The sequence below is a fragment of the Panthera onca genome, chromosome F2, assembly GCF_046562875.1.
Source record: "Panthera onca isolate mPanOnc1 chromosome F2, mPanOnc1 haplotype 2, whole genome shotgun sequence".
Lineage (NCBI taxonomy): Eukaryota > Metazoa > Chordata > Mammalia > Carnivora > Felidae > Panthera > Panthera onca.
This window is the reverse complement of record NC_138356.1, coordinates 72,804,517-72,830,495: the sequence shown is the minus strand read 5'-3', so window position 1 is coordinate 72,830,495 and position 25,979 is coordinate 72,804,517. Positions and strand designations below refer to the sequence as shown.

Genomic DNA, 25,979 nt, shown 5'->3' with positions numbered 1-25,979 from the left:
AGTTGGCAGAGTTGAGTAGCTGCGACGGCCAAAATATATCCTGTCTGGCCGTTGGCAGACAAAGTTTGCTGACTCCTGGCATCCCCTCAGACGCAGGACACCCACTGGCCCAAAGGACGGGGAGCTGGACTCTTTCCATCACCATCTACCACCAACAACCCGATTTGACCAACCGGTTGCCATCTTGGTAGATACATGGCTGTGGTGCTCTACCTAAGGATTTGTCTACCCAACGAGAACGAGACGTACAGACCTGGGAAAAGGCTTAATCCACACGCAGCACCCCCCTCATGGCTCCCCCACGTGTGCGTCCCCAGGCAAATCACTTACTTCACCTCCCTGAGCTTTGGTTTCTTCACCTGACCTCTCTGCCTCAGCCCGTGAGAAACAATACTCGGTCCCAAAGCGTGTAAGGAACTGGGTGATGTGATGTAAAAATAAGAGGCTGTTGTAATGGATGGTAGTAAGCATCATGCAGCCTTGAACTGGAGTTGGCCGGTTCCTGAAAATGAATGAAGACGCAGTAAATGCCAGCGAAGAAAGCTGCATTCTCAGGATGATTTGAGAAGTAGGCTGGGGGGAGGGACGAGGCACAGGTTTGTAAAAGGAATAGAGTTCCCACAAACGTTGCCTGGGGTTCTTGGCAGGATCCAAGGAAAGACCTGCAATAAAGACCTTTATTGCATACAATAAAGACCCCCTTTATTGTATGCACTGGCACATTTGAATAAAGAGTCGACTATGCAAAAGCAGTCAGAGCTTGCTAACATTTTAAAGGGTTCTAAGGGCCAGTCTTGCTTAGGGGTGGAATTATCCGTGTCTTTGCTCATTAAAATGTCAGCTGTCATGATGAAGGTGAGAGAAGAAAGGGGAGACTGAAAAAGGAAGAGGAGAGGGAGAAAAAAACCAGGAGTCAAAAAAGAGGAAGAGAGGGGCCCCTGGGTGGCTCAGTCGGTCAAGCGTCCGACTTCAGATCCGGTCATGATCTCGCGGTCTGTGAGTTCGAGCCCCGTGTCAGGCTCTGTGCTGACAGCTCAGAGCCTGGAGCCTGCTTCGGTTTCTGGGTCTCCCTCTCTCTCCCCCCCACCCTGCCCCCTGCTCATGCTCTGCCTATCTCTGTCAAAAATAAACATTAAAAAAAATTTTTTTTTTAAAAGAGGAAGAGAAACGATCAAAAGAAAAGGGAATCCGTGAACAAGCAAAGAAGCAGATTTTATAAATTCCAAAAGTGGCTGTAAAAACTAGTGCCTTCATTTCTCTGGTCAAGTCCGCGGGTAGGAGTCAGAACCCCAAGTGGTTTCGGAGGGAACTTTGTTGAGTGTGGTCTAAAATTCCCCAGCTGCTGTTCAGGATGAAATTAGGTTTTCCCACGCTTTTGCAGTGGTAGGGCCCCCAAAACATCCGAACGAAGAATGAATGTTAGATGGCTTCACTATAACTTCAGGACTCTTTCTAAGTTGAACAGGGGGATGTTCTACAAGCCCGTTTTGTTTCTGCCCTGAGCCAGTTTTGTATTATGCCTAAATCCGTAAAGGAGATTTATTTTTTTTTTCCCAAATGATAATCAATTTTTAGACTTGCCTTTCCCCACAAAGAGCCAAAAAGCCATAAAAAGCACAGCGTGATCCAGAAACCAACCAGCCCCAGTTCACCAACGCTTAGATTTCAGATCTTCAAGGGCAGTAACGGAACATGGGAAACAGAACAGGTGAGGACGCCAGAGGCTGCGTGGTGACCTCAGATGAGCGAGGACTCTTCTGACATTGACTTGCCGTTTGGCCTTGGACAAGTCACATAGGTTCTCTGAGCTTTCGTTTTCTCAACTGTATAAGGAGATTATTAATGATACCTATGCCATGAGATTGTTTGGGTGACAGATACAGCAAACACACAGAAAATACTCGACCTCATGAACAGTGAGATCATGACCGGAGCTGAGATCAAGAGTCAGACGCTTAACTGACTGAGCCACCCAGACGCCCCAAAACACTCATTAAATGCTAGTTTCTTTCTTTCTTGACGTCTTTGGTAACTCAGGGAAAACAGAGCCTGCCCAAGTGGCAGTTAAGGGCCATAACATATTTTTTTAAATGCACAAGGCTTTGTGCTCCAAACATGAGATCATCTACATGGTTATGTGCCCGATGTGTGACTAAACACTTGAACAGGCCATCTTTTCATAGCCTGCTTCCCTTTCATAATGCTGCTCTTCTGGCCTCACCCCCTGGGTACAAGATGGTGACCACCTAGTGTGGCACCGTTCTCAGGGAGCCAGATCCTTCCAGACCCTGCGCTTGCTGCCCACGCCCAGGGAGGGGCCTTGGAGGGCACACACTTTATTCCAACAATCCCACCATGTTCCTCCCTGCCTGTTGTTCTCAGCTGACCGCATACACTTCCTAGATGTATGTTTAACAATGTCAAATTGCCGTCCTTTGGGAGCACATTTAATTTCTGGAAGTCACTGAGATGGGTGATCTGGCGAGACGTCGCCGTTTAGGAATCAAAACACAGAGAGAGACTGCGTTCTTGATGTTTTTCAAAAATGGGTTGTGATGGTCATTTACAAGGGTCTCGGCTCGGTCCTCAAAGAAGCAGAGACAAGACAAGCATGTAGCATCATCCTGTATTTCCAAAAATATTTTCTAGTAGTGCCTTTCCATAAGAAATAGCTACTGTGCCTGCTCTGTGATTAGAGTTTGCCTCATAGCTTTCCTGGGATAGTCATTATTTGTAGGCATCATTAATATAGACGTGCCTTTCCAGGAAAGATTTCGAGGTGAAAGTATTGACTGAGAATGTAGATGCTTCTAGGAAATTTCTAGAAGAGTCCATCTGCCCTCAACACAAGTCAGTCATAAACGTTGCATCTCCTTGTGGTATTTCTTTGACTTACCTAAGCTAATCATTGTAAAGAACTAGACAAGACTTACCTTTCTTCCCCCTGTATGGGGGGAAAAAAAGGTCAACCATGGAAATCGGGATCTAGAATAAGCCAAAGCACAGGAAGATTGTACCAGAGCACCCAACATACACAAAACGCCCCTTTCCTCTGCCACACACAACCCAGTAAACGGCGGGGAACATCGGGTTGGTTATATCCCCACCCACGCTCGTGGTGACCCCAGGTTCCTAACACCGTCACTGTTCGATGGTGGGGAGGGGAGTCTTGGGACGAAACAGAGCAGCCTCCAGCCTTGGCCTCCGTGCCCTTCACTCTGCTGCTTGTACGAAAAGTTAGAGTTGAGAATCCGGTTTTGCGTGAATCGGAAAGTCTGGATTCTTTCTTTGAACGGCAGTGACTTCTGAAAATGGTCCACCGGCTATCTGCCCCTCTTGTTCTGAGGTCCTAATGCCACAGCAACCAAATGGACGCAGCCCAGCTTGGGTGACTTCCGTGGGTCGGTGTTCAAGGCCTCCTTCACGTTCTCGCTGTGTGATACTCTTCCCCCTCTTCTTCTAGGAGGACAATACGCACCCGTTGCTGAGGTCATTTATGATACTTTATGACAACGTCCTGGTGTTAGCATGGTGTCTTCCAGCCTGCCACAATTCTTGGTGGCTTGTAGGTCCTCATTCTGCAAGCGTAGAGGAACGAGCGCAGAGCAACGAGTTGCCAGCATTTAGCTGGCAAAATGCTTGTTTCCCGCAAACTTCATCAGATTTTGCTTCCCTTGACCCTTGGCCATGATGTAGGACTCCGATTTTTTTCCGCATACACTTGGAAGGAATTTGTAATTTGTAATTTCCCAAGTCCGTGTATTATCTGAAAGAAGAAAGTCTCAATTACTCAGAAGCAGGCATTCATAAAGGACCTTACACAGCATTCGTGCCCGCCCAGCGAGTGGCCGGTTATAATTATTATTTCCACCTTCTACCAACTTACCCCTGATGTATAGGCATCTGCACCCCCACCTGAGCCCCGCCCCCTGCCCCTCTTACCTAGTGTTCGTCTAACATCAGGACCCAGGCTGCCTCACATCTGCACATGCTCCTGGTTTTGTCTCTCTTCTCCTACCACGTTTCAGCCTCACTATCAAAATGCCTCTGATCTGTATTTCCTAACTTGGGGACCAATGCCTAGTGCCCACTGCAGCAATCTTTTTATTTTCCTGGTCAAAACTGATGTGTCATTATTGGGTCTCTTTTCCCCTTAGAGTGCACAGCTTGTGTGTTTTCTTTATCAGAGGTCGCTGGAAACTGGCCCATCCCTAACACTACTCATGCAAATCCTGGTGTTATTATTTTTCATCATTAAAACCTAGGAAGAAGCAGGGGCACCTGGGTGGCTCAGTCAGTTGGGGGTCTCTGGCTCTTGTTTTCTGCTCAGGTCATGATGTCACAGTTTGTGGGATCGAGACCCACATCTGGCTTCCGTGCTACCAGCATGGAGCCTGCTGAGGATTCTTTCTCTCCCTCTCTCTGCCCCTCCCGTGCTCCCGCTCTCTCTCTCTCTCTCTCTCTCTCAAAAAAATAAATAAGCTTAAAAAAACTAGGAAGAAGCAGAGAACCCCATGACTATATTGGGATACAGACTTCTTGGGAATACAAGGACTCACTGCAAAACAGTGCATTCGACCCATTGCCTCATTTGATATTGGATGTTATGATCAAATTAAAGGACTAGATGGAGATAATCCACTCCAAAGCCATGTCCTATCTGTGTCCATATTTTGCATTGCTGTGATTATAGCGCATACAAAATTTTACGTCCTGCTTTCCACCGTTATTTGGAAGACATTTTTCTATATCTTGCCTTTGAAATGTTCCTCTGAAAATCTTTGTCTATGGAGATTATTTTTAATGCTTATTTTCACTTTTGACAGAGAGAGAGAGAGAGAGAAAGTGTGCATGCTTTTGAGCATGGGAGGGGCAGAGAGAGACGGGACAGAGGATCCAAAGCAGGCTCTGTGCTGATAGCAAAGACCCCGATGTGGGGCTCAAACTCACGAACCACGAGATCATGACCTGAGCCAAAGTCTGCTGCTCAACCGACTGAGCCACCCAGGTGCCCCATCTATGGATATTTTTGTTCTTTGGGTTCTGTGCTTTTACACTCCTGTCTCCTCGTTGTTCTCTGACACCCCCAACAATCCCTAATCAATGTTCTCAATTTCTCTTCCTCCACAGCCCCTCAAATATGGGAATCTCTACATTTTAGTCTCTGTGTCTTCTGTCTTTCCTTTTCATGTTCTGCTTGGGTGGTCTCCACAGCTGTGGGGTCAGCTGAACGATGTCAGCTGCACGTCTCCAGCCCCATCTGTCTTCCGAACCCCAGCCTCACACCTGCGGTGGCCACGAGCTGCCTTTACTGAACGACCCTCGATACCTAAAGCTTGAGAAGCCTAAAACTGAACGCATTCCCTTTCCCCATCCCTCATTCTGTAGTTGTTTTTTTTTTTTTTTCTCTTAGTTAATAGACTAATCCCTCCTGGAATGCTTAGCACCAGTTCCGACTCCCCTCTCTCCTCACCTTCACATGAAGCTAGACACAGCTCTTGCTTCGTCTGTTGGGTAGGTCCCTAAACTTGTCTTTAAACCTTCAGCCTTTGGGGCGCCTGGGTGGCTCAGTCGGTTAAGCGTCCGACTTCGGCTCGGGTCATCATCTCACGTCTGAGCCCCTCGTCGGGCTCTGGGCTGACAGCTCGGAGCCTGGAATCTGCTTCAGATTCTGGGTCTCCCTCTCTCTCTGCCTCTCCCCAACTTGCGCTCCCTCTATGTCTCTCAAAAAATAAGTAAATGTAAAAAAAAAAAAAAATTTCTTTTAAACCTTCAGCTTTTCTCCATTCATTCCATTCCATCCTGTACTTACCCACATCACAGTTTTTTCCTAGATCTACTGAATCCATCGCAAACCTGAAACCCATCCATGGTTCCTTGTGGCCTGCGGACTATAGGGCAGACTTCTCAGCGGTCCACATGAGAGTTTTTGCAACGTGGCTTTGCCAACGGTCTCTGCCCTGCCCCACCTATGAACCCTTTATGTTACCCGGGTCCCCTGTGGGGGGCATTCTAAAGACTATGGGGCTTCTGAGTTCCTGGAGTGACTTAAAGAGCACAGAGACTATCACTTGACAGAAACTGAGTAACTGTGTTAGGTCCGGCATCTTCCCACGTTATTGGAAACATGAAATTTATGGGTCCAGACCCAGCTGAAAGAGAGATTTTCACGAAGTCCTAATACTTCAGTAGCTTCCTGTTCCTCTCCATTTCCTGGTCCCACTCCCACTATTCATTCAAGCTACGAAAGAGACAGAGGAGAAGCTCCTGATGTTATTTATCCAGGGGCCTCTTTGCTTTGATGACCCTGCGGTTTACAGCATCACCATGAGGTTCAGCTTTATACTTTAGGGCGGAAAGTTCCCTAAACTGTGCAAGGCAGTGAGCAGGGTGGTTTGTTTCGGTGGAATGGGGGGAGGTGGTAGAACTGGAGAGAGAGCACTAACCCGGTTGGTTGAGACCACAAAAAGAAAGATCCATCAACCCTTCGTGCAGATATGGGACTGTATTTAACTCTGATAATTTCAGACGTCTTGGCAGAGAAAGGAGGCAGGCAATTCATTTGAAATTGATCTGCCTGCCTATGTTCCTGGCTCCCCTTATGATTTATTATGCAACTTTTTGACATACCCCAGGAGTTCTATAGATTTGGCCTTTGGCACTCCTGAGTTCACGTCATTCTATCTTCATAGAATGTTCTTCCCTTTCCATTTTCCATCGTGTGAATCCTATCCATCCTTCAGATCCAGTTCAGATCTGCCTGCCCCACAAATCCTTCTCCAAACGTGTATGCCTTCTGCCCCTGTGTTCCATCACACGTGATCACGTTGCTGGCAGAGCACTTTCCATGGCACATTGTCACTGGTGTCTCCACGTCAGCCTCACATCTTAGACCACAAGATGTGGTCCAGGCCATCTCTCACTCACCTTGGAATCCCCAGCGCCCAGCGCCCATGCCCTGATTGCAATAGCCACTCCATAAATCCTCATTACGCTTTTTTAACTTGACTGTTGTGCCCTCATAAAGTTTTTCTCAAGGGCACAGTCATTTTGACAGCTTTGATTTAATACATGATTCATAATTTGCACTGCTAAAACTGTGCACAGCTCTTCATCATGATGCAGGTAATGATGAAACAGGATGCCTCGGGCCCATTCATCTTTCCATTATTTGGTAAATTGATGGCATGGAGACATCAAGATGAGTTACCCGAAAATCTTGCCAAGGGAAGATCTTAGAGAGGGGAGGAAAACACATCATCCATTTGAGACAAGGACACAACTGGCTTTACTAAGAAAGACAAAAGCGAAGGCCGCCCCAGACATGGGGATCTGTCAGAACACTGCCTTATTTATTCCTGAGTCTACCCCATGCATCATAATAGCACGGGGCCTTTGCCCTCAGTGGGGTCTCGCTTGATATCACTGTTGACTGTGTACATTAATGGGTCAGTTTGGCTCAGGAACTCAATCAACCTGTTCTGTAGTTATTCGGAGATTCTAGAAATTCTTGCTGGTCTCCTCTGCCCATACAGTAGTGGTCTCTGTCTATAACAGGAGAGAGGAGACCTCCACTTGCTACACAGAGCCATGCATAACAGGGCTAGAATGGATTTTGAGGAATTCTCAAGCTCCGTGTGTCCACTGGAGTCACGGGGACGTGCACAGATGCATCTGGGTGTCCCGGGTGCCATTTGCCAGTTGTGAGAATTCGAGCGATTTACGTGAGCTCTCTGAGCTTCAGTCTCTTCACCTGCGAAATGGGAATTACGATGCCCATCCTGGCCAGTTACGTTGAAAATTGCAAGAGAAAAAGTGTGGAAAGATCCAAGTACAGCCATCAAGTGGCCCTTGATGATGCCGGTTTTATTCTTTTTTCCCACTGGATAGTCAGAATCTGAACCTGTTCATCCAAAATGATACAATGAGCTGCTTCTGTAAGGGAAATAGGCTTCCGGGGAGTGTCTTCCGGAAGGCTGAAATCTTCCTGGGCAGACTGACCCGTGGGGGCCACTCGGTGTTCTAGCTTGAGTGGTGCCAGACTGGCCCTTTAAACAGCTACTTGTAACATAAGGAGATAGACCTTATCCTGGGTGTGGGGCGGGGGGTGGGGGGGTGCTGTGGAGGAACGAGACCGTTTCCAGGGCACCTGGAGATGTGCACCAAGGCTTCTCAGGGGCAAGGACACCTGAGCTCACACTTGTCAGAGAAGCGAGGCTAAGTCACGGGAATGAGCTTTGAGCTAGAAGTTGTGGGGTGCAAAGCGGGGGCCCAGGAGGGTCCAGAAACAGCTGTGGGAGTTGCAAGGAGACTGTGAGGCCGAAGCCTACGTTGGGTTTGGAAAGTGAAGGGAGATCTGATCCGTCATGGCCTTGTGAGCTTCCCACTCAGCAAGGAGAACACCATTTGAGGGAATGGTGGGCCAGGGAAGGCCTTCAAGGCGAGGAGTGGGGTGATGAGGTGTGTGTTAGAGATTCTGGAGAGAGAAAGCCAACGTGTGTTCAGTGAGGGTCGAGGCCCGCGAGGAGACAGAGCTGCCGAAACCGTTCCAGAACCAGAACGGAAAGAGCTCAGAAGGGGAGACTGCATGGATGTGAGCTCTATGAAGGGAGTGGAGTCTGCAGACTGGGGGTGGCCTGGCTGTGGAATGTGGGGGGGGGGGGGGGGGAGAAAGGCAGCAGAGAAGAGACCGAGCGTTCTGGCCTAGGGCTGGTGTAAATGGTCCCCAAACACCACGGAACAGAGGCTTGGGAGGTGGTGGTAAGGCACTGATGAGTTCTCTTGGAGGCTTGTTGAACAGGAGGGCAGCCTGAGGTCTCCAACTGGAGGTGCTCAGCGGCCATCTGTATCAGGAGACCCCCCCCCCCGCCGCACCGCCCCGAGCACCCATGCCGAGGAGAGCGAGCCTCCCACATTCCTGTTGAGTCTGACCACCTCCCCTCTCTCTCTTCCCAGTACTTCGTCTTCACTGGGGTGTTGGCCATGGTGACCTGTGCGGTTTTCCTCCGCCTGAACTCTGTCCTGAAGCTGGCCGTGCTGCTGATTATGATCGCCATCTACGCGCTGCTGACTGAGACCGTCTACGCAGGCCTCTTCCTGCGCTATGACAACCTAAACCACAGCGGAGAGTAAGTGCCCGCCGTTGCGTGCTCAAAAAGTGCTCAGACTCCCAGTGGGAAAGGGAGCCGTTGGGAAAGTGATTGAGATGGAGACACCAAAACCTGGGGACTGTTGGACGTTGACTTCTGTTTCTCAGCTCAGGCACTCGCTAGCCTACCAGTCTAAGCAACATCCCCAGTTCCAATCCTGAACATCAGCTTTATAGACTGGACTGAACAGTAACTAAATAGGAGCTCCGGTCTCCTCCACACCCAATAATATGCGATTCCTTCCAGTGTCACAGCTCCGAGACGTACAGGATCTGATTATAATTTGGCTGGGGCAGTATTAACAATAGCAGACATTGTGCGTCGGGCACTTACTATGCTCCTTGCACTGTATTGTTTTTGAAATACAAAAAAGTACCAAAAAAGAGGGGCGCCTCGGTGGCTCAGTAGATTGAGCACCTGACTTCAGCTCAGGTCATGATCTCACAGCTCGTGATTTCGAGCCTCGCGTCAAGCTCTGTGCTGACAGCTTGGAGCCTGGAGCCTGCTTCCAATTCTGTATCTCCCTCTCTCTCTCTGCACCACCCCCCCCAAAAATAAATAAACATTAAAAAAAATGTCTCAGCCTAGATTTCTTAGAACAGAGCCTGAGACAAGGCTGAAGGGCTGGTACACCCCCAGGGCAGTGAAAATAAGGGGAAGAGGGCAGGAGGCAAATGCAAGCTGACGAGGTATTCTATGGCCACGTGGACTGTGAAGAGATTGAGGAGAGACACTCAGCTGGAATGTCTCTGGATGGGCAGTGAGGTGGCGGGGGGAAAGGCAGCTCAGGGCGGAGAAAGGGAGAGGAATTTCTCCATCGGCTCCAGCCCTTTCCTGGCTCTCGTGAGTCGCAGCTCATTCTCTGGATGAACTTCCTGGTGACAGCCAGTGGCCCCTCACTCAGACTCCGCACCTGCAGTGTGGAGCTTTATCTGAGCTGGAAGTGGCAGAGACAACTCTCCCCTGGTGTGGGAGGCACCGGGCTAACTGAGCCCACAAGGGGCCAACCCAATGAGAAAAAGATGAGGCCAAGATCACCCCCAAAAAAACCTCAGAAAATGTGCATGATCCTAATAAGGTGAACGTCTATGAACCAACCCCTGCATAAACAGTGTTAATAACGAGTCGTAGTTACTTCTGCACTCTTAAAAGGGTAAAGTATTTAAGCTATTTTGCTGAAGTTCTCTTCCCCGGCATTCCTCTCCTCTCTTTCTCGTACGTGCCAATTTCTAATGCACTTAATGTGTACCCTTCCCATCTGTGATTTTTTGTGGTTGTTGTTGTTTTGTTTCATTTCTTTTGAGGTAGGGGTGGGGCAGAGAAAGGGAGAGAGAAAGAGAGAGAGAGAATGCCAAGCAGACTCCACACTCAGTGCAGAGCCTGACGCGGGGCTTGATCTCACAACCCTCAGATCATGACCTGAACCAACATCAGGAGTCAGATGCTTGACCGACTGAGCCCCCCAGGCGCCCCCCAGGTTTTCTAAATATATATTTAGTTATGTGTGTATTATAAATTACTTCTAAAATTATTTTGTTGTCACGCAGTATTGTATTTTTTAGTTACGTGTGGGTTGATGTCTACAGATGTAATTCTGTTGACAGCTTTCACAATCTCCGCAGCTGTAATATGTTCCTATTATATAATACAAACGTACCAAAATATATTTATCCTTTGATCTATTAATAGACTTTCAGGATGTTAGCAGTTTTCCCTACTTAAAAAAACGCTTCAGTGACCATTATCGAAGACCTCTCCTGGAACCTCTATTCGAAAGTAAACTCGCTGCATTGTAGGGCATCCGCATTTCCCACTTTTACGATATTGCGAAATTTGCTCTCCAACGTGCTTAAAACAGTTTCCCTCTCACAAGCCGCGGTCCCGTTGCTTCTGGTTGCCACCCACACTGTCGTTAGACTTTTAAAATTCTTGTTGCATTTATGGGTGTCTCATTATTTTCATTAGTTCCTTGATCATGACTAAGTGTGTGCATTTTATATGTTTGCTTATTCACCATTTGGATTTCCTTTTCGGTGAATTGTCAGATCATATCCTTTGCCTGCTTTACGTGTTAGGCTGTTTGCCTTTTTCTTACGGGATTCGCAGAGGGTCTTTGTGAATTCTAGACGCTAATTTGTGCCTGCTGCACACATGCATCAGACGCTGTATGTATATTTGATCCCCATGGCAACCGTCTGAAGAACTCAGGCTTGGGGAGGTTAAACAGTTATCCTGGGCACGTGGCCGGTAAGGAACAGACCCAGATTCAAACTCGAGTCTTCCTGGCTCCAAAGTCCACCTTCGTCAATACCGCGTAAACTTCTTTTAAGTCAAGCTGAAGAAACTCCCACCGGATGCCCAGGGTTCAAAGACCATCAGAATAGTTCCAAATTAGCTAACGTGGTTAGGGGCGACCGGTGTCCTGCGGCCAAACAGAGGGTAAAGACATGTGGGAACAAAATAAGCCACGTTTGTGGTAAAAATAAAATTAAACCAGCTACAACTTAGCCATTCAAAGGGGAGCACAGCTTCTTTTTTTAAATTTTTTTTTATGTATGTATGTATGTATTTATTTATTTATTTATTTTTGAGAGAGAGAAACACAGTACGAGCAGGGGGAGGGGCAGAGAGAGAGAGAGAGAGAAGGAGACACAGAATCCGAAGCGGGCTCCAGGCTCCGAGCTGTCGGCACAGAGCCCGACGCGGGGCTCCAACCCAGGAACCGTGAGATCGTGACCCGAGCTGAAATCAAGATTTGGACACCCAACCGACCCTGATCTGAGGTCTTCAGCAAAAACTTGTAGTGAAATTGTTAAGTAGGGGTGTGAACGTAAACGTAATCCCAGGCTCACGGCTGCCAGCGCCCGAGTGTTTTTCTCAGCTTCTTCCTGCGCCAAGGTCGGTTATCGGCTAGGATTGTATTGACTCCCGCTTTGCTTTCAAAGGAACTAAACTAATGAGGAGCGGGAAGCTGCTCGTTCAGGCTTCTCTCTCCGCTACGGTGGAAGTCAGCAGGTCATTAGATGCCACTGTGTATCTCTTTGTCACCCACAGCCTGCTCATGATGGTTCGGGGGCATTCTGCGGGTTGCTCCTGGGGGTCGGGTGCCCCGGTCACGAGAAGTGCAGAAAACCTTACACCGGGCGGCTGGGCAGCGTCTCCAGAGAGATGGTCCCACATACTTCAGACGGGCATCTCCCCATCTGCACAACTCCTTGTCTCAGTGGATGACACTGAGCCCAAAACAAGAGAGGCACCCTCTCCCCCAATATCTTATCAATCCCTGGGGACTCCCGTTCGTCAGCAGCCCTTGCAGAGAAGTACTCTATCATAACACGCGTGAGTACAAGTTTCGGGGTTAAAGGACTTAGGTTCAGACCCCAGCTGTGCCATCAACCAGCTGTGGGATCCCAAGGGAATTCGTGAAAAGTGACCATCTCTCTCAGCCCGGCTTTTCTCATCTGTAATGTGGGGGCAATAACCACTGGTCCAGAGTAGAAGGGTCAGAGAGATCAAATGTGATCATGGAAACTTGGCACGAGGCCTGGCATAGAACAAGCACTTGATGAGTACTAGCAATTAGTGTCCCACCTGCTCCCTCCACGCTGCAAACGCTACAGTTCTAGAAAGGTCGTTACTCTCATTGCTGCGGTCGCCTAACTGATCTCCCGGCCTCCACTCTCAGTCCACCCCTCTGAAGGCCACCAGAGCCATCTGGTGAACTCATTATCCTTCTTAAAACCCTTAAGGGGCTCCTTATTGCCTCTACGAAGCTAAAAGTTCAACCTGTTTCTCAAGGACTCCACCCGCCATCCTGGTCTGGCCCCCATGACTCCTCTAGGCTTTTCCTTCTGTAGGTCCAGAGGCCACAGCGTACCCATCCTGTGTTCTAGCCATAGGAAACCAGGCTGGTTACCCGCCCAGGGGGCTTCTGCCGGACGCGAACCTCTCCTTATTCCCAGCCCATCCCTCTCAAGGTCCAGCCCAAGGGCAGTAATGCCCCTTCTGAGCGTTCCTCGCTTTTAACCTGTGCGCCTAACCTCTCATTGCACTTCTCCCTCGGTGTTGCCATCATTACTTTTCACGTCCTCCTCTTCCATTAGAGTAGGAGCATTTGAGGGCAAGGACCATTACTCATGCTTATATTTTGGCACTTAGTGAGGTATCTGGCAGTGGGTGTCCAATTAAAGACTTGTTGGGTGAAACATTAAATACACGAGGGACTGAAAGGAACGTTAGCTCCTTTGGAATCATATTGTACCACTGAGTCACCGTAAGCCAAGTGTCTGCTCTCCACAACCCTGTGATGTTTGCTCACCATCACCCTTAAACCAAGCGTTCCCCACCCAGTAAGCACTTCTGTGTCCCACCTCTTCTAGGCCCTGCAGATTCACAGACGAATAAGACATTGTTTCTATCTTCAAGGAGCTTAGGGGCAAGAAAGTACAAGAAAGTGCATATAGGAGGGCACAGTGGCTCCTGAGACAGCATGACTAAGGTGTGGATTGACAGCCGGGCTTCCCCACGCACCAGATCAGTGAACTAGACTGAATCGTTTAACACCTGAGCCTCAGTTTCTTCTTTACTGGAAGAGGGATAATGGTACTTAATTGTTGATGTGACAAAGGGCGAGCAACAGGTATGTAGAGTGCTATCAGAGGCGTGGCACAAAATCAGCACGTAGCCGATGCAGCCACTAGTCTGGGGACAGAATAAAGCATCAGTTCCAACTGATGGTGTATTTTGAGTTTCAAAAGGGGGAAATGGGAACTCATAGCTAAACCAAAACTTTGGCCTCAGGTACGTAATCGCTAAAGCTCTGAACTTGGTGCTTGAGATGTGACCGCGCATCTTGACTCTAATAGAAATCAGCTGTGCGAACTTGGACACGTAGCTTCTCCCTGGGCCTCAACCTTAGATCTATAAAATGAGAGCCACCCAAGGGATGTTACATCACATAATATGAAATAGAATGGACCCACTCAGCTCACGTGGTAAAGTATGTAATTACATGGAATTAGTTTCATTATATACACTAAGTGCCAAAGTAGGTTACAAAAATCGTACGAACCATACGGTCCTAAATTTGCAAACATGTTTTTGCATGGAGCGACATTTAGTTGGCTCCAAGGTATTAACCGTTGTTTTCTCTGGGTGGTAGGCTTCAGGACTACCTTTATTTTCTTATTTGTAATTTGCATTAGCTTCCAAATTGACTACAACTAGTATAAATGCCTCTGTAATAAGTAACCCTCAAACTAAATACTCATTTTTATGAGACATCAGATAAGATGATCTCTAAAGACTGTTCTAGCCCTGGAGAATTACATTATTCTACATGTGTTTTCACTTAATTATGCCTCTTTCTGTTAGCATAGGAAGATAATAGTATTAATACCGTGATTTTATTAGTATAAATGAATTAGTTCAAACGCCCTCGGTTTCTCTGCCACCCAATACCAAGCAGAGTATTATAATTTCATACAAATGTTGGTCATTTGGCTCTCTTGGAAGTTCTTCAAAGAATCACAAGAACTACAAAAAATTCCTTCTAGCTTTACGGTTTGTTAATTGTTCAATGTTTATTCATTTTTGAGAGAGAGACAGAGACAGAGTGGGAGTGGGAGAGGGGCAGAGTGAGAGGGAGACACAGAATCCGAAGCGGGCTCCAGGCTCCGAGCTGTCAGCACAGAGCCCGACGCGGAGCTTGAACCCACAAGCCGTGAGATCGTGACCTGAGCTGAAGTCAGACACTTAACCGACTGAGCCACCCAGGCACCCCTACTTCTAAATTTAAATGATGGTTCTTTTTGGATGTTGCTTGGCCTGGCTGACTTTCTCTGAACATTTTGCCGTCTTTACTCAGACTGTAATTCTTCAGTCTAAAATACATCTTAAAGACTAAGAAACCATTCATAATCATTTTCTCTTTGCTTCTGAATTCAATCTAGTCATCTATTTTTCGCCAACCACTGCTTTCAAGAGGCATTTGTGTTTTCTCTTGGAAGCAGGTTGTTAGTGATAAATTGCAGGCCTTACAAAAGGCTTCCACATGACCAAGAAAAGGATGTCAGAAGTGCTCGTCAGAGCAAAAGTTGGAGTTAAACACAGGATGTCTCCCATTTAGACTCAGCCTCGCAGCTATTAAACCAGCTAGCTGAACAAGATCGATGTCCCATACCTAGACAGCCCGTCCCATCTTTTCCTCCTCAAGTCTTATCCTGTAAGACCCAGCTCTTGAATTCCCAGAACATCCATCCTGGGTTACTTTCACTTCCCATGGATTCCCATGGCAACAAGGCTGTATTTTGACAATGGAGTATATTGTGTTATGAACGTACTCTCTGTTTGGTCCTTTCCTTTACTGGACCGTCTTGAGGGCAAAAACAATGTGCCATCTTCATTTTCCGTATCCCGGCGTGTGCCTGGCACACGTTGGGGCTCAATAATTATGTGCTTCACTGGGGCTGTAGGGAAGAGACACGATAATGAGTACCATCTATTTTTAGCATATTATCTCTAAGGAAAAGCAGATGGAACTAGGAATCCATGAATCTGAATCTTGTTCCAGCCCACAGACGTCCTGGTCCCCTGGGTCCCCGTATGGACAACCGCCCCCCCCAACCCCCACCCCGGAGAAAGAACAGTTCTGTTCCTGAGTTCTTGTTCTATATGAAGAGTTGTATCAGCTGGGAGGGTCTTTTACATAAAGCTAGATGAGAAACTGGTCTTGGGAGCTGAGCTCTTGTCTCCATTTCTTGAGCCCAGTGCTACCCTGCTCACCTCCAGGGAGGATAGAAAAGAAAAGGGAAGGCCGGAGACTTCCCAGATGGGGCCATATCAGTGTTCACTCTATCCCTCCATCTAAACACTGCATCTCCTCTTTGATGGCTCCTTGTGTCCTTAAGCCTCATCAGTTAAGTTACTCCTGAGCACACGTGTGCTTCTAGTTGGAAGACAGTAAAACAAGTGACATGATCTGGGTTTGGTGAGACAAAATATTCGGGCAACCATGTAGGAACAGATGGTGGGGGGCAATGCCAGGGGGCTATCGGAAGTTATGGTGGCTGTACTCGGGTGTTGGAGGTAGAGATGGAGAGAGTGGATGGACTGGGGATATATTTGGGCACAAGAGCAGACATGATTTGGATATTGGGGTGGTGAGGGCTGATTCCTAGGTTTGCTTTTATATTTGGCTCAAGCACCTGGGTGAGTGGATGAGGGGAGCATCGCCTGAGGTGGAGAAAACTGGTAGAAGAACCAGGAGGTGATGGAAAGCAAGTCCCAAGGACCCTGGAAACAATTTGTCTAAAACATTTTTATTTTGAGTTTTCTTCACTGGCCGATGGAAGCCTGTCAAGGGGACTGTTTATTTCCACAAGCCACCAGTGTCCACATTCAAAGCCTGATGTTGCTTCCTCCAAACCCTTTGCCTCCTGGCCTAGCTTGTTCTGGAAAAGGCTTTGTGCTGGGCTGAAATGAAAGAGAGAAAGCGTTTGGAATCAAACAAGAGACTCCTTAGAACTTCTGAATTCCCTGGATGACTGAAAGTCACATTGGTGCTTAAGCACACGCTTGCCACTGGCCGTCTTCAGCTGCCTTCCAGCTTGGTCTTCTGGAAAGTCTGGGACAGACCAGACCAGTGACACCTGTTGGGGCAGCTTGTGCCCCAACAAGCACTGAATGGAGTGTTTGGCGGAGGTGGGGAGGAAAGGGGGTGTCAGTCCAGGAGGAGATGATGCACAGGGAACCAAGTCTTTATTAAAAGATAGAAGAATTGAAATGGGATTATAACAGTGCCTGACTCACAGAACTGATAGAAGAATTTTAAAAATTGATGGAAGATTAAAATAGTGTCCAGCTCATACAGAACTGCCTTAAGAATCTAAACAATCTAAGTGAAAGCACTTAGAACAGAGAAGGCCACATCGTCAGCATCACGTCCCTCTCTCTTCAATAGAACAACATCTAGGGGCACCTGGGTGGCTCAGTCGGTTAAGCGTCCAACTTCGGCTCAGGTCATGATCTCACAGTTTGTGGGTTTGAGCCCCGTGTCAGGCTCTGGGCTCACAGCTCAGAGCCTGGAGCCTGCTTCAGATTCTGTGTCTCCTTTCTCTCTGCCCCTCCCCTGCTCATGCTCATGCTCTGTCTCAAAAATAAATCTAAAAAAAAAAAATTAAAAAAATTAAAAAAATAATAAAGAAAAACATCTAAAGAAAAAGGAAGGGATCCTTGTCTTCACATGGATTTTTGTGACAAAGTTTCAAAGCTCTTTGAAGTCTGGAAGTGTTCTGCAAAGGGAAGATATTTTTATCGATGTGAGTACATTGTCGAGATGCCGGATTCTAGATTCATCCGCCGGGTGTGACCGAAGTGACTTCCTACCCTTGGGAATCAACTGATTTCTGAGTTCGCCTATGGGGAAACCCTCGGGGCCACAGCCCCTCTCACCTAGTGGGTGCTCAGGAAATAGTCGCTCCTTTCTGTTTACCCCTGTCCTCTCCGAACCCTGGTTTCCTAATGAGTCTCCTTGGAGCCCCTCCGTGGTTGTAACCCTGTCACCACTTGCCTTTCTTCTTCCAACAGAGATTTCCTGGGGACCAAGGAGGCGTCACTGCTGCTGATGGCCATGTTCCTCCTTGCCGTGTTCTACCACGGACAGCAGGTAATCCAACACTTAGCACCGACTCCCTTCTGTTACCTGGCATTTCCCACCGCCGTGAAACTGGCCTACAAGACCTCTGCCCTTCCCTGGAGCCAATGACCTTCAGCTGCTTGCAGGAAGTTGTGATTCTTAACCAATCGATTCCTCGTAAAGCCCACCTCATGAAAAGCTAAACCGACAAAGATGATTTGGCAAGCGGGGGGGGGGGGGGGGGGGGGTTTAATGCCTTTTAGGTAAATCTCTTTCAAAGAGATCACAGTTATTTAAAAAAAAAAAAAAAAAAAAAAAAAAAAGAACAAAAAAACTTTTAATTTCTGCCTGAGGCGAACCAGGATCCCTCCTAATTCCGTTGCCTGGATACGGTCATCCCTGGAGAAGCTGTGTGCTGTGCTAGATAAGCAGGCAGGTTTGAGTGTCGGCTGAGCTGGTGTTCTAATCCCGCCTTTGACTCGCAGTTTGTGGCCTCAGGCAAGTGACTTATCTCCCTGAGCCCAGACCTCCTCTATGCGCCTCAAATAGGATAAAGGGACGTGGCGGGGGAGGGGGGGCTCTGTCAGTTGAGTGTCCGACTTCAGCTCAGGTCTTGATGACAGTTTGAGTGTTCAAGCCCCGCATCAGGCTCTGTGCTGTCAGCTCAGAACCCCGCTTTGGATCCTCTGTCTCCCTCTCCCTCTTCCTCTCTGTCTCTCAAAAATATATAAATATTTGAAATAAAATAAAATAGGATAGCAACACCTGAACAGGGCTGTCTTGAGGAATCAGTGGCGATTACCATGTGCTGCGCTGGCCCTGTGCCTTACAAAAGTATAGGACGTGCTTTGTTACTTCTTTGTCTTAAGCAAAGCAAGTGCCTACCGTTCTGATGCCATTTCCCTATGAACCTCTGCTCCGCTGGGGTCTGGGGTGGGCACTGTGGCTGGCTCTGTACATAACCCCATCCCTGGCCCCAAAGGTTCCAGTCTCCCAGAGGAGAGAAGAACCCAAATGACGCAAAGAGGGACGTGCTATGTGTGGGTCAGGCTGTCTGAGGACTTCAAGAGTTGGAGCCGCATGAAACGATTCTGCACGGGAGCCTGACACCAGGTCCGCCTTGGAGGTTTGCCTGCTGTGGCCAGTAGGACTTCTCCACGTGGACTCAGACCACGAAGGCTGGGGAGATTTTCCCTCCCTGGTAGTTCCAGGTCCTGCCATCTCCCCTGCCCTGACCTAGATCCCGGTCCATCTTTCTGTGGTCTGCATGCCTTTCAAAAAAAAAAAGTAACCAGGAAAGGAGAAAAACAAAACAGGAAGGCTCTGGGCTAGAGCAGAAATAGAAACAGAGCCCTGGGAAGTCGCCATGGAAACAGGGAGGTAAGAAACCCTGAGAAACCCTGAAACAGCCCCAAACCCCGAGAACCTAGAAATACATATAAAGTTATGTATGATAAGGGGGAAGGGAAAATGTAGTCAAGGGAGGAAAGGAGGAGTATAAGGACTTGGCCAGGAAAGAGGAGGAGGGAGGAGTCTCGATGTATCAAGTGACTGGTGTGTGCCTTTATTATCTCGTGGAACCCTTCCAACAACGGGATTTGGTAGTTCTTACAGGTGAAGAAAGTCATACTACTCAGCTAGTTGGCCGGAGAACTAGAAGTCCAACCCGGATCTTTCTCCAGAACCTCCCCCTTTCCACTTCTCTAGACTGGAGAGAGACAGAAAGAAGTTAACACACCAACACAACGGCCCAGGGCATTCAATCCTGCAGCGGGACTTTGATTTGGTTTTAGATTTTAGCCGGATTTATGGCAAAACAATAAGGCACACGGCGAGATCTAGCCGTTTCCAGAATTCCTGTAGTGAGGTATTTCTGGATCTGTCAGAGCTGGGGTCATCTCTTCCATGTCTTGATGGCTTCTAGAAGTTACAGAGAACTTAGTCGGACGTGCAAGTGGCAGCCCATTCGAGGGCTATGAAGACGGAGTCAGAGGAGAGGATCAGACAGAGAAACATACCCGTGCTCCCCACTCCCCACCCCCGTCCCAGGTTTGAAAGTGACAAATGAGCAGCCCTTAGAGCTAATTAAGACAGAGCAAGTTCTGAAGTGAGAGTCCTCATCCCAAATTAAGAAAGATGTTCCTTCCTCCTCTGTCACCTTAAGGAATTATTTTGTGCCCTGGCAATGCTCCTTCTCCAACACCCCTTCAACATTCTGATTCAATTTATTCTGTTCTCTGTCTGTCCTGGGAAACTGACAACCTAACCGTGTTAAGTTTATGTATAAAGTAGTAGTATATTTGTGCATAGCGAGTGTCTGCATGGTCAAGTGACATCTGATATGTTTCCCTCTTATTTTTAAAAAATTTTTAATGTTTATTTATTTTTGAGAGAGAGAGAGAGAGAGAGCACAGCTGGGGAGGGGCAGAGAGAGAGGGAGACAGAGGACCCGATGCAAGCCCTGTGCTGTCTGTGCAGAGCCCCATGAAGGACTCGAACTCACAAACCGTGAGATCATGATTCGAGCCAAAGTCAGGTTCTTAACGGACTGAGCCACGCAGTTTCCCCCCCTCTTATTTTCAACTTTCAGAAGGCTCTGAAATTACATAGTCACATCCCATAATGGTAGCAGTTACAGGTATCCAGGGTCTGGAGTGGGAGAGAAGTATTCAAACCGCAATTCTGCCACGTGGTGGCCATGTGACCTTCAGCAATTTACATAACTCTTCGAGTCTCAACTTTCCCACCTGTAAAATGGGTACCATAATAACATTTTTCGACTCCATGGGGTTGTTATAATATTGTATGAGAACATAACTATAATATACTTATCCCCGTGGTTTGCACAAAGAAGCTTTCAAAAATGGTAAGCTATGGATATTTTACTTGGAAAACAAGCCTGAGACAAGCAGGTAAAATATTACTATCCGTCTGGTCCCAAGTCATCTGAGGTCATAAAACCAATAAGGAAAACCAGACAGAAGCAGGAATCCGTTACCTGGGTCCATTACCTCTCCACCACATGTCCCTGCCTCTCTTTGTTAGAAGATTCTTTCAGCAGGATTGCATCACTTCTCTGTCCTCTGCCAGGGTCCTGTTTATCTGAACCAAGTCTGTCTCCTCCTGCCTCCTGGGTCTGCTACCTGCCTCCACCAGTTTCCCTTTGTGACTCAGCGGCCCTCAATTTTTTTTTTAAGGCTGAATAATGCCCACTGATGCCTGGTACGCAGCAGCCAGCCCGGTGGGAGCATGGGTAATTATATGCCTCCAGAGGGACTGAGGGTGTTATGTAACTGAGCAATTAGGAAATTTCATCTTGTACATACGTCGAGGTGATATGCCATTGCTTCCTCCTCCCGTGAGGCAGGTGAATGTTCTAAATGTTGGACAGGAGAGAGCGGTCGGGTGCCTCTTGCTTCGCCTGGTTCACTTGCAGCCCCCGAGGTGTGGACTTTGCCTCGGGGACTCCATTTATAGCAGAGGAACCATGTGTAGTCTATGCACAGGGACAGAGGTTAATAAGGTCTCCAGTCACCTCCTGATCAGATAAAGACAGGCACTGGGACGGTGTGGCTTCGAAGGGAAGACCCAAGCGTCGGAACAAAACCTTCTTCTTTGTTCAATGTTTTTTATTCATTTATTTTGAGACAGAGAGAGAGGGAGGCAGAGAGACAGGGAGAGAGAGAGACTCCCAAGCAGGCTTCACACCATCAGTGCCAGAGCCCCATGAGGGGCTCCATCCAACAAACCCGTGAGAGAATGACCTGAGCTGAAACCAAGAGTCGTACGTGCAACTGACAGAGCCACCCGGGTGCCTTCATGGGAACCAAATATTCTTAAATTTGAATCTCAGCAGCGTCACTGGAGGATGGGTGACATGGAGAAATTCAAGCCCCTAGAGCTGCCCGTGCGTAACCTGTAAAATGAACAGGATGACCTCACCAGCGAAATGGGACTAAATAAAGTGCCGACCTTGCTGAGCTGTGTGATGAAACGTAGGAAGTGCCTGGAACCGCCTGGGCCAAGGCGAGAGCTGGGCCAGTGTTAGGCATCATGATGTGCTAAGAGCCTGGCCCAAGGCTGATGAACGGTATGTGTTCGTTCTCGAGTACTCTTCTCGTAGAGCCAGTTCTCTCGTGCTTTGGTAACACTCAAGAGAGAGATGGCATTTCCAAGTCCACTGACGTCTCTTAAGCAAATGCTGAAGAATTTTCCTTTTTAAAAACTCACCGCCCGTGCCTCCCACGTGTTTTTCCTGCTCACCGCCCAGGTCTGCTCAAACCACGGTGTTCATTTTTTTTTCAATAGGAAACGTATTGTCAAATTGGTTTCCATACAACACCCAGAGCTCATTCCAGCAGGTGCCCTCCTCAATGCCCATCACCCACTTTCCCCTCCTCCCCACCCCCCATCAACCCTCAGTTTATTCTCAGTATTTAAGAGTCTCTTATGGTTTGGCTCCCTCCCTCTCTAACCTCTTTTTTTTCCTTCCCCTCCCCCATGGTCTTCTGTTAAGTGTCTCAGGATCCACCTAAGAGTGAAAACATATTATGGTATCTGTCTCTCTCTGTATGACTCATTTCACTTAGCATAACACTTCTCCGGTTCTATCCACGTTGCTACAAAAGGCCAGATTTCCTTCTTTCTCATTGCCACATAGTATTCCATTGTGTATATAAACCATAACTTCTTTATCCATTCATCAGTTGATGGACATGTAGGCTCTTTCCGTAATTTGGCTATTGTCGAGAGTGCTGCTACAAACATTGGGGTACTAGTGCCCCTCTGCATCAGTACTCCTGTATCCCTTGGGTAAATTCCTAGCAGTGCTATTGCTGGGTCATAGGGTAGATCTGTTTTGAATATTTTGAGGAACCTCCACACTGTTTTCCAGAGCGGCTGCACCAGTTTGCATTCCCACCAACAGTGCAAGAGGGTTCCCGTTTCTCCACGTCCTCTCCAGCATCTATAGTCCCCTGATTCGTTCATTTTGGCCACTCTGACTGGCGTGAGGTGATATCTGAGTGTGGTTTTGATTTGTATTTCCCTGATGAGGAGCGACGTTGAACATCTTTTCATGTGCCTGTTGGCCATCCGTATGTCTTCTTTAGAGAAGTGTCTATTCATATTTTCTGCCCATCCTTCCCTGGATTATTTGATTTTGGGTGCCGAGCTTGGTGAGTTCTTTATAGATTTTGGATACTAGCCCTTTGTCCAATATGTCATTTGCAAAAATCTTTTCCCATTCCGTTGATTGCCTTTTAGTCTTGTTGATTGTTTCCTTTGCTGTGCAGAAGCTTTTTATCTTCATGAGGTCCCAATAGTTCATTTTTGCTTTTAATTCCCTTGCCTTTGGAGATGTGTCCAGTAAGAAATTGCTGCGGCTGAGGTCAGAGAGATTTTTTCCTGCTTTCTCCTCTAAGGTTTTGATGGTTTCCTGTCTCACATTCAGGTCCTTTATCCATTGTGAGTTTATTTTTGTGAATGGTATGAGAAAGTGGTCTAGTTTCATCCTTCTGCATGTTGCTGTCCAGTTCTCCCAGCACCATTTGTTAAAGAGACTGTCTTTTTTCCATTGGATATCCTTTCCTGCTTTGTCAAAGATTAGTTGGCCATACTTTTGTGCATCCAATTCTGGAGTCACTATTCGATGCCTTCGGTCTATGTGTCTGTTTTTGTGCCAATACCATGCTGTCTTGATGATTACAGCTTTGTAGTAGAGGCTAAAGTCTGGGACTGTGATGCCTCCCACTTTGGTCTTCTTCTTCAAGATTACTTTGGCTATTCGGGGTCTTTTATGGTTCCATACAAAGTTTAGAATGGCTTGTTCTAGCTTTGAGAAGAATGCTGGTGCAATGTTGATTGGGAGAGACAGAGACTCTCCCAATTGGGGAGGCAGAGACTGAGTTTCACCCATCTTTGTATGCCCAGCACCTTGCACACAGTAGGGGCACTACCCACTAGATCTTTAGTAAACTGGAAAAGAAATTTCATAATAGGTGATGCCTGCCTGCCCGAGACCTGCTTTCTCAAGAGACAGAGCTGTACTTAAGAGTGTTTTAAAAAAATTTTTTTTTAATGTTTATTTAATTTTGAGAGAGAGAGAGACAGAGCATGAGCCGGGGAGGGGCAGAGAGAGAAGGAGACACAGAATCTGAAGCAGGCTGCAGGCTCTGAGCTGTCAGCACAGAGCCGGACGCGGGGCTAGAACTCACACACCGCAAGATCATGACCTGAGCCGAAGTCGGACGCTTAACCGACTGAGCCACCCCAGCACCCCAGATTAGAGAGTCTCTTTATGGACATGCCTTCAACGCCGTGGCCAGCGGTCACCAATGCGAGGTGTGTTCTTGGTTGTAACTGGAAAATCCTTGCTGAAATGGACTCCAGTGCTCCAGACTTCCCTACCTGTGTTTCTGAGTTGAATTCAACCAGATGAAAGGTTTTCAGACAGAAGAGAAATACAAAAGTGTCTCCTGCTTCAACCAAGCACGCATTTTTAAGGAGAATGACAAAACATTTCATTTGGATAAGAAAATTCTGTCCTGCGATGCGACAGATTAAAATTTGATGCTCTTGAATCTGAGGGGGAAAAAGTGAAAGCACAGCTTTGATCAGACCTTATCCACTGCTGCCTTGAATTGCAGCGGTAGTTACCTTCCCAATCTACATTTGAGGCATTTCAGAATTCTTTTGCACGCCTCACGTGATTTGGCCCGGGTCATAGATCCATATAATAATCCGTGCCTCTTGAACTAGATGTGATGGGGATGACTCTCCTCATTTTTTAGAAGGGGAACCAAAATACGAGAAGTGGAATGACTTTCCCAAGGTCACACAGCAGAACAGTCGAGACCAGCATTCTTCAGTGCAATCTGCGGTCTCCCCTCTTTTTTTCCTTTTTTTCTGGAAAATTTCAAACATATACAAAAGCTCATGGAATGTATAATGAGCTCACAGCTTCGACAGTCATTAACTCATGTGTCTTTTCCCACTTATCTCCCTATTGATTTTGCTCATGGCTCCTTCCCAATCACTTTGAGGCAAATTCTAGACGTCCTACTGTTTCATCTGTAAATGCTTCAATATGCGCCCAAAAGATAAGAGAATGTTAACCTCATCACAATGCTATTAAACACTTTAAAAAAGAAAGTGGTGCTTCTTTAACATTGTCAAAACCTCTAGGCAGTGTTTCAGTTTCTTAATTGGTCTATAATTATATTTTTAAGTTTGTTTATTTAAATTGGAATGCAGATAAAATGCGCATATTGCCATGGGTTGGTATGTCTCTTAAGCCTTTTTTAATTTAATTAAAAAAAAATTTTTTTTTTAATGTTTGTTGATTTTTGAGAGAGAGAGACAGAGTGCAAGTGGGGGAGGGGCAGAGAGAGAGGGAGACAGAATCCCAAGCAGGCTCCAGGCTCTGAGCTGTCAACACAGAGCCCAACGTGGGGCTCGAACCCACGAACCATGAGATCATGACCTGAGCCAAAGGCACATGCTTAACTGACTGAGCCACCCAGGCGTCCCTGTTTTTTCTTTATTGGTAGTTACATTTAGAAATGGCCAGACTTAGGTTCAGTTTTTTTCTACGAAACTCTATTATTGGTTGGTTTTGTGAATAACTGTTAACAGGCACGTAATACCTGCTTATCTTTTTGTCTGCTAGCAGCTATTGACAAGAATAGCCTCTATTCACTTATTTTATAGGTGGTGATATCTCAATTCTGCCAATACTCTGTAATTCATTGGCTGGAATACAATTGGAAGGAGAACCGTCTCCTCCAAGTACAGCTCATAAAGCAAAAGTAGGATAAGTGCTTAATTCTTTCCCTATAAATGCCTTCCCTGTAAGTTTCCCAGTCTGTTCCCAAACACCATCCAGAGATGATCAGTGAGGTCTTGTGTCCTAAGTGTCGTTGTGGACTGATGCATTCTGCCATATTTCCTGTGTTGCAATCCACCGCAATCGTCATTCTTATTAAAGCTCAATCAGGGGTGCCTGGGTGGCTCTGTCGGGTAAGCGTCTCACTTCAGCTCAGGTCATGATCTCGTGGTTTGTGGATTCAAGCCCTGCATCTGGCTCTGTGCGGACAGCCCAGAGACTGGAGCCTGCCTCAGATTCTGTGTCTCCTTCCCTCTCTTCCTCTCTCTTCCTCCCTTTCTCTCTCTCTCTCTCTCTCTCAAAAATAAAC

General features: G+C 47.2%; 1 protein-coding gene across 3 annotated transcripts in view; it reads left to right on the top strand.

The window, feature by feature from the left end:
• ADCY8 (adenylate cyclase 8) overlaps positions 1–25,979 on the top strand; it is a 222,353-nt gene that overhangs the window by 173,801 nt on the left and 22,573 nt on the right. For all 3 annotated transcript variants that reach the window (XM_078441781.2, XM_078441783.2, XM_078441782.2), the window contains 2 exons: positions 8,956–9,128; positions 17,736–17,814. In XM_078441781.2, coding sequence (XP_078297907.1) covers positions 8,956–9,128; positions 17,736–17,814 — 252 coding nt within the window. The remainder of the gene's footprint in view (positions 1–8,955; positions 9,129–17,735; positions 17,815–25,979) is intronic.